Source organism: Onychostoma macrolepis, chromosome 22 (assembly GCF_012432095.1).
Source record: "Onychostoma macrolepis isolate SWU-2019 chromosome 22, ASM1243209v1, whole genome shotgun sequence".
NCBI classification, from domain to species: domain Eukaryota; kingdom Metazoa; phylum Chordata; class Actinopteri; order Cypriniformes; family Cyprinidae; genus Onychostoma; species Onychostoma macrolepis.
This window is the reverse complement of record NC_081176.1, coordinates 34,407,040-34,419,526: the sequence shown is the minus strand read 5'-3', so window position 1 is coordinate 34,419,526 and position 12,487 is coordinate 34,407,040. Positions and strand designations below refer to the sequence as shown.

At 40.2% G+C, this 12,487-nt stretch overlaps 2 protein-coding genes across 3 annotated transcripts in view; one reads left to right on the top strand and one right to left on the bottom strand.

Moving 5' to 3' along the window:
* The window catches only part of LOC131530785 (uncharacterized), a 59,210-nt gene extending 58,304 nt beyond the window's left edge, over positions 1-906 (bottom strand). The window contains exon 1 of the mRNA XM_058761237.1: positions 572-906. Coding sequence (XP_058617220.1) covers positions 572-620 — 49 coding nt within the window. The 5' untranslated portion in view covers positions 621-906. The remainder of the gene's footprint in view (positions 1-571) is intronic.
* The window catches only part of LOC131530792 (GTPase IMAP family member 8-like), a 96,707-nt gene that overhangs the window by 66,879 nt on the left and 17,341 nt on the right, over positions 1-12,487 (top strand). The window lies entirely within an intron of this gene.

Below are 12,487 nucleotides of genomic sequence, written 5' to 3'. Positions count from 1 at the left end.
CGCATGCACGCGAGGGGGGAGTCGAAATTCTGCACAGCACTTCCGGTAAATCTGCCTGGTGTTACTGTGCGAAAGGGGCTAATGCGGAGTAATAAATAACAGTGAACGTTTGAACTAGTCCTAGGATTAAACAGTGCTCATAGCCTACATGCTCTACAGTACCTGATAACTGTTCGCTTTTTATTTACTTATTTAATTTCAGCTTCTCCCAACATCCGCCTTTATCTTCATGTTTTTTTCTTGCCATCACGAGTCCACTCTCCTTCGCGTCAGTTTCAGTTTCTTATAAGCAAGAATAGATTGCATTAGCGCCCTTTTTGTCGGCTGTCAACATACTTTTTCTTTACTTGGGTAAAGTTGGTTTTATATTCGCACATTCACACATTTCCGCGTTCAATAACTTTATAATTATATGTGCAATAAAGTTGAATGTCCGATGTAGTGTGATTAACAAAGTAATTGAATGCAGAAGTCCGAATGTGCCAATATAAAACCAACTTTACCCAAGTAGTTACTACTGTTAGGAGTGAAACCGAAAGTGTTAAAGAAACAGCAGAAATCGTCCACTTACCGCACAATAGCAGAACAATCGGAAAGCATCTGGAAGCGCTCTTCATCATGTTGAAGATTTCAGTAAAATCAGACTTAGACAGATATTATTAATAACTTACTTAAAGTTCGTTTCTGAACCACACCCAACAGACTGTTAACACAACCACTTGATGCCAACAGAGAGCTTTTTATGCAGACTAAGACTGTTTTAAATACATAATGATGTATATGCTATTTAAAAAAGAAGATGAAGAAGCAGAAAAAGAATAAAGTTTGCGTTTCTGAATCTGGAAGACACCATTAAAGCGAACCAAGAGCGGTCTAATGGCGGAGATAACGGTCTTCTTCTTCTTCTTCACAGCGGATCACAACAATAGCAAACATACAGCATTACCGCCATCTGCTGACTGCATGGACCACACTATTATTTCTCTTCTAGATTTTCGTAAAGCTTTTGACACTGTAGCATAATTTTGTATTTTCTTCTTTACAGGTTTTTGGCTTTGGTGAGTTCTTTTGTACAGCAGTTGAAACCCTGTATAATAATGCAAACTGCTCAATCAAACTCAAACACGGAACTACCTCTAGATTTGATTTAGAAAGAGGTATTAGACAGGGTTGTCCTATTCCTCCGTATCTTTTCCTGCGTGTAACACAGTTATTATCTATGCATGTTTAAAAAAGTATTCTTAAAGGTATCTCAATTGCAAATAGAGAAATGATTATAAGCCGGTTAGCTGATGATACAGCCCTTTTTCTGAAAAATAGTGACCAAATTCCAATTGCAGTTAATGTTATTAATAAGTTTTCTAGTGCCTCTGGTCTTTATCTCAATATTAGTAAGTGTGAGCTAATGGCTGTTAAAGACTGTGATTTAACAAGTATTACTAACATTCCTGTCAAGGATAGTGTTACATACTTGGGTATAATTATTGTTAAAGACCAGCTGAAAAGATGTTCTCTGAATTTTAACCCCATAATTGATAAAACTAAAAAAAACAAATTCAACTTCTGGCTTCAAAGAGATCTCTCCCTGAAGTTCTCCTTACGAAGACTGAAGGTATAGCGACTGACATATGCCTCCTTATCTTTGTATCTCGATAACCTTACTAGTAAAAATATTGATAAAATGCTATTTGATTTCTTATGGAAAAATTGAACACACTATGTTAAAAAGGCTATAATTATGAATACATATGAGAATGGTGGCCTTAACTTCTTAGATTTCACCTCAATGAACCATACCTTTAAGATTAATATGATTAAGCATCACTTCAAAAAACCCACTTCTGTCTGGGATTTTATTCCTCATTATGCTTTTTCAAATATTGGTGGTCTTAGTTTTGTTTTGTTGTGTAATTATAATATAGATAAAATTCCAGCGTTATCTGCTTTCCACAAACAAGTGCTCCTATCTTGGTCATTAATATATAAGCACAATTTTTCATCTGGAATAACAGAAATATTCTTCATAAACACAAATCTCTGTTTTTAAAGAACTGGTTTGACAACGATATTAAATTGGTTAGTCAGTTATATAATAAAGGAGGATCACTCTTTTCTTACGATGAATTCCTTTCTTATTATAAAATACCAGTTACTCAGAAAGAATTTGCAATGGTTTTTGGTTCAGTTCCTTCAGGTACACAAATGCTCTTTAGAGGTATTGATGAAGACCATTCTCCAGGTTCAGTGTCTTCTGATGTTACTAAACCTTATGTTGGTAAAATGTGTTTTTCATCATACCACAAGAGTAATAATAGAGCTATTCGTACTCTCTTCCAAAGGGAAATTGTTACTGTACACTATATTTTGTCTCACTGGGTCTCCTTATTGTATGGAAAACTGATTTGCCGGAGAAAAGTGTGGTTGTTACCACAGAAATATCATCTTAGAAATAATATTAAAGAAGTTTCTTATAAGCTCATTCACAGATTTTATCCAGCAAATCATTATTTACAAAATTTAAAAAAAGGAATGAATGTAAATTGTCTTGCAGTTATTTTGGCACTGTACATACTGCGTTACACTGTGGTGTAAGATCCAAGAGTTTATTATTGAAAATATTCAGTGTTTAAACCCTTCTTCACTCTTATGGGAAAATACACTTTTTGGCTTTACTGACTATCCTGACCAAGAGGAACAGTACTTTTACTTAATTAACTTATTCTGTTGACCAAATTTCACATTCATGTCAAGTCAAGTCAAGTCACCTTTATTTATATAGCGCTTTTACAATACAGATTGTGTCAAAGCACTTAACAGTATCAAATTGGAGAACGGAGTGTCAGTAATGTATAATGATAAGATTAAACACTCAATTTTCAGTTAAAGGCATTTCATTATTGAATTCAGAGATGTCATTGTCTAGCTCAGTTTAGTTTAAATAGTATCTGTGCAATCAAATCGGCGATAATCGCTAGAAATTAAGTGTCCCCAACTGAGCAAGCCAGAGGCGACAGCGGCAAGGAACCAAAACTCCCTCCGAGACAGAATGGAGAAAAAAAAAACCTTGGGAGAAACCAGACTCAGTCGGGGTCAGAAACCCGCAGTTCAAAAGTTTATATTTCTATTTTAATTTTGTTGCAATTTCTAACAATAGTAGTATTATGTAGTTAGGTATTTTATTATATTTTATTTATTTTGTTATTTTTGGTTGATATATCTGGGGATATATCTCTGGGGTCATCCGGGCGTCCTGGTCTCCGCCGACGATCAGGGCCGCAGACATCACCTCCCGGCGCCCGACCCACCATCTGATCGGACACGGACTGAGAAACAGACTAGGAAAGAAACAGACAAACATTAGCGCAGATGCCATTCAACTTACGATGTAACGAGTACATCGTGTGTTATGGGGAGTGTTCGGTTCCGGTTGATCTAATTAATGCAGCCTAACAATCCTTTAACGGATTTGAATAATAGAAGCGTGACACGCGTTATGTGTAAGCCAGGCTAAAAGATGGGTCTTTAATCTAGATTTAAACTGACAAAGTGTGTCTGCCTCCCGAACAGTGTTAGGTAGACTGTTCCAGAGTTTGGGTGCTAAATAGGAAAAGGATCTGCCGCCCGCAGTCGATTTTGATATTCTAGGTATTATCAAACGGCCAGAGTTTTGAGAACGCAGCGGACGTGGAGGACTATAATGCGATAAGAGCTCGCTCAAGTACTGAGGAGCTAAACCATTCAGGGCTTTATAAGTAATTAACAAGATTTTAAAATCTATCCGATGCTTGATAGGGAGCCAGTGCAGTGTTGACAGAACCGGGCTAATATGGTCATATTTCCTGGTTCTAGTAAGGACTCTAGCTGCTGCATTTTGGACTAACTGTAGTTTGTTGATCAAGCGTGCAGAACAACCACCCAATAAAGCATTACAATAGTCTAACCTTGAGGTCATAAATGCATGAATTAACATTTCTGCATTTGACGTTGAGAGCATTGGTCGCAATTTAGATATGCTTTTGAGATGAAAAATGCAGTTTTACAGATGCTAGAAACATGGCTTTCAAATGACAGATTGCTATCGAACAGCACACCTAGGTTCCTGACTGATGAAGAAGAATTGACAGAGCAGCCGTCAAGTGTTAGATAATGTTCTAGGTTATTACATGTGGGGTTTTAGGTCCGATAATTAACACCTCTGTTTTTCAGAATTTAGAAGTAAAAATTACTCGTCATCCAGTTTTTATATCGACTATGCATTCCGTTAGTTTCTCAATTTGGTGTGTTTCACCGGGCGCGAAGAAATATAGAGCTGAGTATCATCAGCATAACAGTGAAAGCTAACACCATGTCTCCTGATAATATCTCCCAAGGGTAACATGTAAAGCGTGAAAAGTAACGGCCCTAGTACTGAGCCTTGAGGTACTCCATACTGCACTTGTGATCGATATGATACCTCTTCATTCACTGCTACGAACTGATGGCGGTCAGATAAGTACGATTTGAACCATGCTAAGGCACTTCCACTAATGCCAACAAAGTTTTCTAGTCTATTCAAAAGAATGTTGTGGTCGATAGTGTCGAACGCAGCGCTAAGATCCAGTAGAACTAATAAAGAGATACAACCACAATCAGATGATAGAAGCAGGTCATTTGTAACTCTAATGAGAGCAGTCTCAGTACTATGATACGATCTAAATCCTGACTGGAATTCCTCACAGATATCATTTTTCTCTAGGAAGGAATATAATTGTGAGGATACTACCTTTTCTAGTATCTTTGACAGAAAAGGGAGATTTGAGATCGGTCTGTAATTAACTAGTTCTTTGGGGTCGAGTTGTGGTTTTTTAATGAGAGGCTTAATAACAGCCAATTTGAAGGTTTTGGGGACATATCCTAATGACAATGATGAATTAATAATAGCCAAAAGAGGATCTATGACTTCTGGAAGCAGCTCTTTTAGTAGTTTAGATGGAATCGGGTCTAACATACATGTATTGTATCCCTGCAGCAGAGGTAGAGGTAATGGTTCTACCATATTTGTAACAAGAAGTTGGCTTTACAGCTTTAGCTATATGGAATATACAGGAGACTAGATAATGATCTGAGATATCATCGCTCTGCTGCAAAATTTCAACGCCACTGACATCAATTCCATGTGACAGTATTAAATCTAGAGTATGATTTCGACAATGAGTAGGTCCTGACACGTGTTGTTTAACACCAATTGAGTTTAGAATGTCTATAAATGCTGATCCTAACGAATCTCTGTCATTATCAACATGGATATTAAAATCACCAACGATTAGGACTTTATCTGCAGTCAGCACTAACTCCGATAGAAGATCAGAAAATTCTTTAATAAAGTCTGTATGGTGCCCTGGTGGCCTGTATACAGTAGCCAGTACAAACATCACAGGATTTATTATTAACACTTGTTTCTTTGGATAATGTTATATGAAGCACCATTACTTGAATGAATTATACTTGAAACCCAACCTCTGAGAGATACTGAAAATATTTCTATAAATTGTAGCAACACCTCCCCCTTTACCTTTTGGACGCGGTTCATGTTTGTAACAGTAATCTTGGGGTGTAGACTCGTTTAAAGTAATGTAATCATCTTGTTTTAGCCAGGTTTCTGTCAGACAAAGCACATCTAGTTTATGGTCAGTGAACATATCATTTACAAAAAGTGCTTTTGAAGAAAGGGATCTAATATTTAATAAGCCAAGCTTTATCATGTGTTTATCTGTATTATATCGTTTTTTTATTTGTTGAACATCAATTAAATTGTTACTATTACTTTGGTTTGGATGTTTTCTGTATTTTCTAGTTCGGGAACAGACACAGTCTCTATAGAGTGATATCTAGGTGAAAAAGTTTCTATGTGCTGAGAGTTAACTGACTTTGGTGACGTGAGGCGGCTAGCAGACGGTCGGTTTAGCCAGTCTGTCTGCTTCCTGACCTGGGCTCCAGTTAGTCAAGTACGAACTCTAAGACTATGTGCCATATTTCTAGAGAGAAGAGCGGCACCACGCATGTTATTTTGCGGGCACCACTTAGACATCCAGCCATTGAGTGATGACAGTCTGCTATGAATCTCATCACCCCGGTAAGCAGGGAGCGGACCAGAGCATATTACATGTAAATTTACCAATAAAATTTACATGTAAATTTACCAATAAAAAAAAACAATTTTATGGTTTTGTTGACTGAAATATGTATTTATATTGACAGTATCAGAGACTCTGTGAATAAGAAAGCTGTACGAACTTATAAATTTATTTGATTTTATATATACATACATGTGTATATAAGCAATATCACACAAATAGAAGTGAGATATGGCTACTTGGGTAAAGTTGGTTTTATATTCACACATTCACACATTTCCGCATTCAATAACTTTCTAATTATATGTGCAATAAAGTTATTTTTTGTAAATTCTAATCAGCGACATCATTGTAATCTACTACATTTTTTTCACAATCGATCAAAATGGACAAGTATTGTTTTAATGTCATATTTACTTGTGAATGTCCGCTGAATGTCCGATGTAGTGTGATTAACAAAGTAACAGAAGTGCGAATGTGCGAATATAAAACCAACTTTACCCAAGTGAAAGTTATTAAAAAGGGCAGGTAACCAAAAAAGCTAAACAAAAAAAACAACGCATCTAAATTAAATGACTGAACAACAACAACAAAAAGAAAGAATAAAAGAAGTAATGTATGAAATGCTTCAGAGACTGGGAAAAATAGGGATAAACTCATAAAAATCTGTCAATGTGTCACGCACAGGATGAAGAGGCGAACGGTAAGCGGTAATTGCGGTAAGAGCTTCTTTATTCAATCAAACAAAAGAATGGAGTCAAAGCGAAACAGTAACAACTAAGGGGTTCGGTGAAGCTCCATCAACTTAAGCGATAGTCTTATGTTTCTTTCCCCTCTCGGCTGTACGAACTCGCGGAGGGCGTCCGTCCAATCAAGGGCAGATGATCCACGGGTAGGTGATCGGAGTCACGAAGAGATCGTAACCTCAAGACCAGTCAATGGAGGAGAGGGGTGAGTAGTGTCTTATAGTGTCTGGAAAGTGGAATCAGGTGTGGGTGATTAGTAATCGGGTGATTGCCAACGGGTGCAGGTGGATGGTGGGGCTGGTGAGTCCGTTACAGTACCCCCTCCCCCACGGGCGTCTCCTGGCGCCCGTAACCGACGGCGTGGGCGACCGCGCCCCCTGGGAGCAGGTCGATCCGGATGGGCCTGATGGAATTCCGAGAGGAGTGATGGATCCAATATATCATCCTTATCCACCCACGATCTTTCTTCCAGCCAGTAACCTTCCCAGTCTACCAGGTATTGCAGTCGGCCGTCCCGCCGTCGGAGCTCGTAAGTAGCGTCCCACCTCCTGGATCTTTCATTCGGTCTGGACATTCGTCTGGGGGTGATAACCTGATGATAGACTAACGGATACCCCCAGTAGCCGGAAGAAACTACGCCAGACCCTGGAGGTGAATTGGGGCCCTCTGTCCGACACTATGTCCTCTGGGATTCCAAAATTTCTGAAGACGTGATGGAAGAGAGTTTCTGCCGTTTCGAAGGCTGTAGGTAATCCTCGGAGCGGAATTAGTTTGCAGGCTTTTGAGAATCTATCGACAACCACCAAAATGGTAGTGTATCCCTGGGAAGATGGAAGATCTGTGGCAAAATCTATCCCTAGATGGGACCAGGGTCGGCGTGGGATGGGCAGTGGAACCAACTTGCCCTCTGGTAGACGGCGTGGAGTGGAGGTTATGGCACAGACCGAACAGCTCCTCATGAAGTGAGCGACATCCTGAGCCATGCTGGGCCACCAGTATCGGTTCCGGAGGAGCGAGAGGGTTCGTAGGCGGCCTGGGTGACCTGATCCCGGGGAGGTGTGAATGGAGTCCAGAAGGGTGAGAAGGGTGAGGTGTGGGCACATACCTCTTCCCTTCCGGACCTCCCAGCGGAGCTGGTTCTTCTAGAGTGGCGGCACGAATTTGATCATCTAAGGCCCATTCAATCGGGCACACAAACACCGTGGGGGAGAGGATTGGCTCAGAGTCGTCGAGAGAAGGATCAGGTTGGTGGAGGCGGGAGAGGGCATCCGCTTTCAGGGTCTTGTGGCCAGGACGGTAGGTAATTGTGAACTGGAAGCGGGTGAAAAATAGGGCCCACCGTGCTTGTCGTGGAGTTAGGCGTCTGGCCTCTCGAAGATACTGGAGGTTCTTGTGGTCCGTGATTACTTCAAAGGGGTGCTGAGCTCCTTCGAGCCAGTGCCGCTACTCTTCCAGCGCGAGCTTGATGGCCAGTAACTCGCGGTTTCCAATGTCATAATTTTGCTCCACCGGGGATATCTTCCTGGAAAAGTACGCACACGGATGGAGCACAGGGGGTTCGCCCTTCCATTGTGATAACACCGCTCCCACTCCCAGGGTGGATGCATCTACCTCGACCACGAAGCGGTGGTTGGGATCAGGGTGACAGAGGATAGGTGCGGTGCAGAAGGCGGACTTCAGTCACTGAAAGGCACTTCAGGTTGGTGGAGGCGGGAGAGGGCATCCGCTTTCAGGTTCTTGTGGCCATGACGGTAGGTAATTGTGAACTGGAAGCGGGCGAAAAATAGGGCCCACCGTGCTTGTTGTGGAGTTAGGCGTCTGGCCTCTCGAAGATACTGGAGGTTCTTGTGGTCCGTGATTACTTCAAAGGGGTGCTGAGCTCCTTCGAGCCAGTGCCGCTACTCTTCCAGAGCGAGCTTGATGGCCAGTAACTCGCGGTTTCCAATGTCATAATTTTGCTCCGCCGGGGACATCTTCCTGGAAAAGTACGCACACGGATGGAGCACAGGGGGTGTTTTAAATGATCACACAATTAAGGCAACCAGCGCAATATTAACACCAAAATGTCAAGGGTCAAGAGCCCAATAAAAGGAAACACTGGTCTCTTTGATGGTGATTTCAAACAAAACAATAAAGCATCTAAATCTCTGTTAATTCTCAATAAGAGCTTTTCTAGAAGTCTGACAGAAATAAAGTCAATCTGAAGCTGTTTGTGAAGCTGTTTAATCAGATCTTGACAGATTTAATGTCTTCTTTTATTTCAGTTGATTTCATCTTCGGCTGAAGTCAGTTGTAGTTCTTGTGTTTGTCTTTCCTTCGGTGATTCTTCTTGATAACAGCAGGTGTCCATCATTAATGCTCAATCATCACATAATTATCTTTTTATAGTTTATAGTTATAGTTTTACATTTAGCAGACGCTTTTATCCAAAGCGACTTACAGTGCATTCAGGATATACATTTATCAGTATGTGTGTTCCCTGGGAATTGAACCCACAACCTTTTGCGCTGCTAACGCAATGCTCTACCACTGAGCCACAGGAACCCATCACTGCTTCAATGCTACTTGAACACTCTGTAGTGTGGAAACACATGAACACTGAGCAGTGTGGGGACTTTGCTGTGAATTATTACGTAAATCTTACCTGTTTCATTCACGTATGACTGATGCATATGACTAACATTAAGTTTATTGATTTGTTTATGTTAAAACTATGTAATCTAAATGGATGGAAAATTGTTATGTAATTGAATTACATAAAATGTCAATTTAGACCGAATCATTTTTTTGAGTGTAGGAACGATATGCGTTCCGTGTGCAGGCAACCGATGGAGAGAGTGACATCTGGTGTACGGTGATGCACCAAGCCCTTGCCCAGCGGTTTTCCTTGAATATTGGAGATCTGATAATGGATAGCATTGCGAAGACGGGGTATGTTGAGGTGGGCCAGACTGAGGGAGGAAATCAAATTTCCAGAGGCTCCAGAATCAATGAGGACTTTGACTGGAAAGGAACGGTTCATATAAATTAGGAGAGCATCAATTTGGGGAATTTTAGTAACATCTGGATGAATATGGACCGTACTCACCGCTGGGCGTGAAGTGCGAACGGGACAGGCTGCCACAATGTGATCACTGGCTCCACAGTATAGGCATAATCCCAGAGAGATGCGTTGGGTTCGTTCAGTAGGTGACAGATGATAACGGTCAGTCTGCATGGGCTCTGGCGCAGGAGGATTATTTACCGGTGAGGCGGCGGCAGAGAGTGGTTCCTCCGTGTGGCAAGCGGCCAAGTGCTGTGAAACTTGAAGTGTCTTCTGTAAAAAACTTTCCAGCCCCACGGTGTCGTCATAGATGGCCATTTGACGCCGAAGAGATGGAATAAGTCCCCGCCGATATGCAGCTAAAAGCGCCGTTTCATTCCATCCGCTATTCGCCGCGAGGGTGTGGAATTGCACTGTATAGTCGTGAATGGTGAGTCCCGTTTGCCGTAACCGGAAGAGTTCATCGTGCACGGAGATAGCCATGGTGGATCTGCCAAATACTTCTTTGAAATGGTCCACAAAAGCATCCAGGGACCGTACCAAGGGGCTACGGGAGTTCCAAAGAGATTCCGCAAACTTCAGTGCACTTACCGATAACAAGGAAATGATGAATGCAACCTTAGCTTTTTCACTCACAAACTGCTGGGGTTGAAGTTCAAAGTAGAGAGAGCATTGGAGCAGGAATCCGCTGCAGGTGTCCGCCTCACTAAGTTGCGGGCTTGGCCATGGGACAGACACACTCAAAAAAATGATTCGGTCTAAATTGACATTTTATGTAATTCAATTGCATAACAATTTTCCATCCATTTAGATTACATAGTTTTAACATAAACAAATCAATAAACTTAATATGATTCATATCCATCAGTCATATGTGAGTGAAACAGGTAAGATTTATGTAATAATTCACAGCAAAGTCCCCACACTGCTCAGTGTTCATGTGTTTCCACACTACAGAGTGTTCAAGTAGCATTGAAGCAGTGCTGGAGTTAAGAAGATAATTGTGTGATGATTGATCATTAATGATGAACAGCTGCTGTTATCAAGAAGAATCACCGAAGGAAAGACAAACACAAGAACTACAACTGACTTCAGCCACAGCTGAAGATGAAATCAACTGAAATAAAAGAAGACATTAAATCTCTCAAGATCTGATTAAATAGCTTCACAAACAGCATCAGATTGACTTTATTTCTGTCAGACTTCTAGAGAAGCTCTTATTGAGAATTAACAGAGGTTTAGATGCTTTATTGTTTTGTTTGAAATCACCATCAAAGAGACCAGTGTTTCCTTTTATTGGGCTCTTGACCCTTGACATTTTGGTGTTAATATTACACTGGTTGCCTTAATTCTGTGATCATTTAAAACACACTTAGCTTAGCCAGCGAAACTAAAAAAAAAAAAAAAAGTTGTTGGCAAATGATCCACCGATCTCATTTCAAGTCCAACATCTCGTTGTATGGATGTAGTACTGCTTTAGATTTTTTATATAGCTTCAGATGTAGTAGTCTTGTAAAATCAGATAATTTAAATAATTTACAAATCACTTTGTGCAGATAAAGTTTTCATCTGTAGCAATACAAAGATCACAGACATCAAGAATCAGCGTATGAATCTCAACAATGGTGACAGTCAACAAAATGCTTCATGTTGCAATGCATGCTGGGTACCAGCATAGTACAAGACTCTCCCATGTATCCCAGCATGCATTGCAGCATGAATAAACAACGCAGCTGAATTGTCTGATTATTTTCTTTTATTCTTACTATTTTATTTTACGTATGCTGTTATAGTTGTGACTTTTAGTAGCTTGTTTTGTGATGTTCAGAGTCTCATCTGAATATTTTCTTGACTGTCATCATTGTTGAGGTTCATTCACTGATTCTTGATGTCTGTGGTCTTTGTATTGCTACAGATGAAAACTTTATGTGCACAAAGTGATTTGTAAATTATTCAAATTATCTGATATTTACAATACTGCAAGATATGAAGCTATGAAAAAATCTAAAGCAGTATAATGTCTATATAATCAGAAATTGGACTTGAAATGAGGTCAGTGGACCATCTATCCACAACTCTTTTTCACTTGGCTTCGTTGGCTAAGCTAAGTGTGTTTTAAATGATCACACAATTAAAGCAACCAGCATAATATTAACATCAAAATATCAAGGGTCAAGAGCTCAACAAAAGGAAACACTGGTCTCTTTGATGGTGATTTCAAACAAAACAATAAAGCATCTAAACCTCTGTTAATTCTCAATAAGAGCTTCTCTAGAAGTCTGACAGAAATAAAGTCAATCTGATGCTGTTTGTGAAGCTGTTTAATCAGATCTTGAGAGATTTAATGTCTTCTTTTATTTCAGTTGATTTCATCTTCGGCTGTAGCTGAAGTCAGTTGTAGTTCTTGTGTTTGTCTTTCCTTCGGTGATTCTTCTTGATAACAGCAGGTGTTCATCATTAATGATCAATCATCACATAATTATCTTCTTAACTCAACACTGCTTCAATGCTACTTTAACACTCTGTAGTGTGGAAACACATGAACACTGAGCAGTGTGGGGACTTTGCTGTGAATTATTACATAA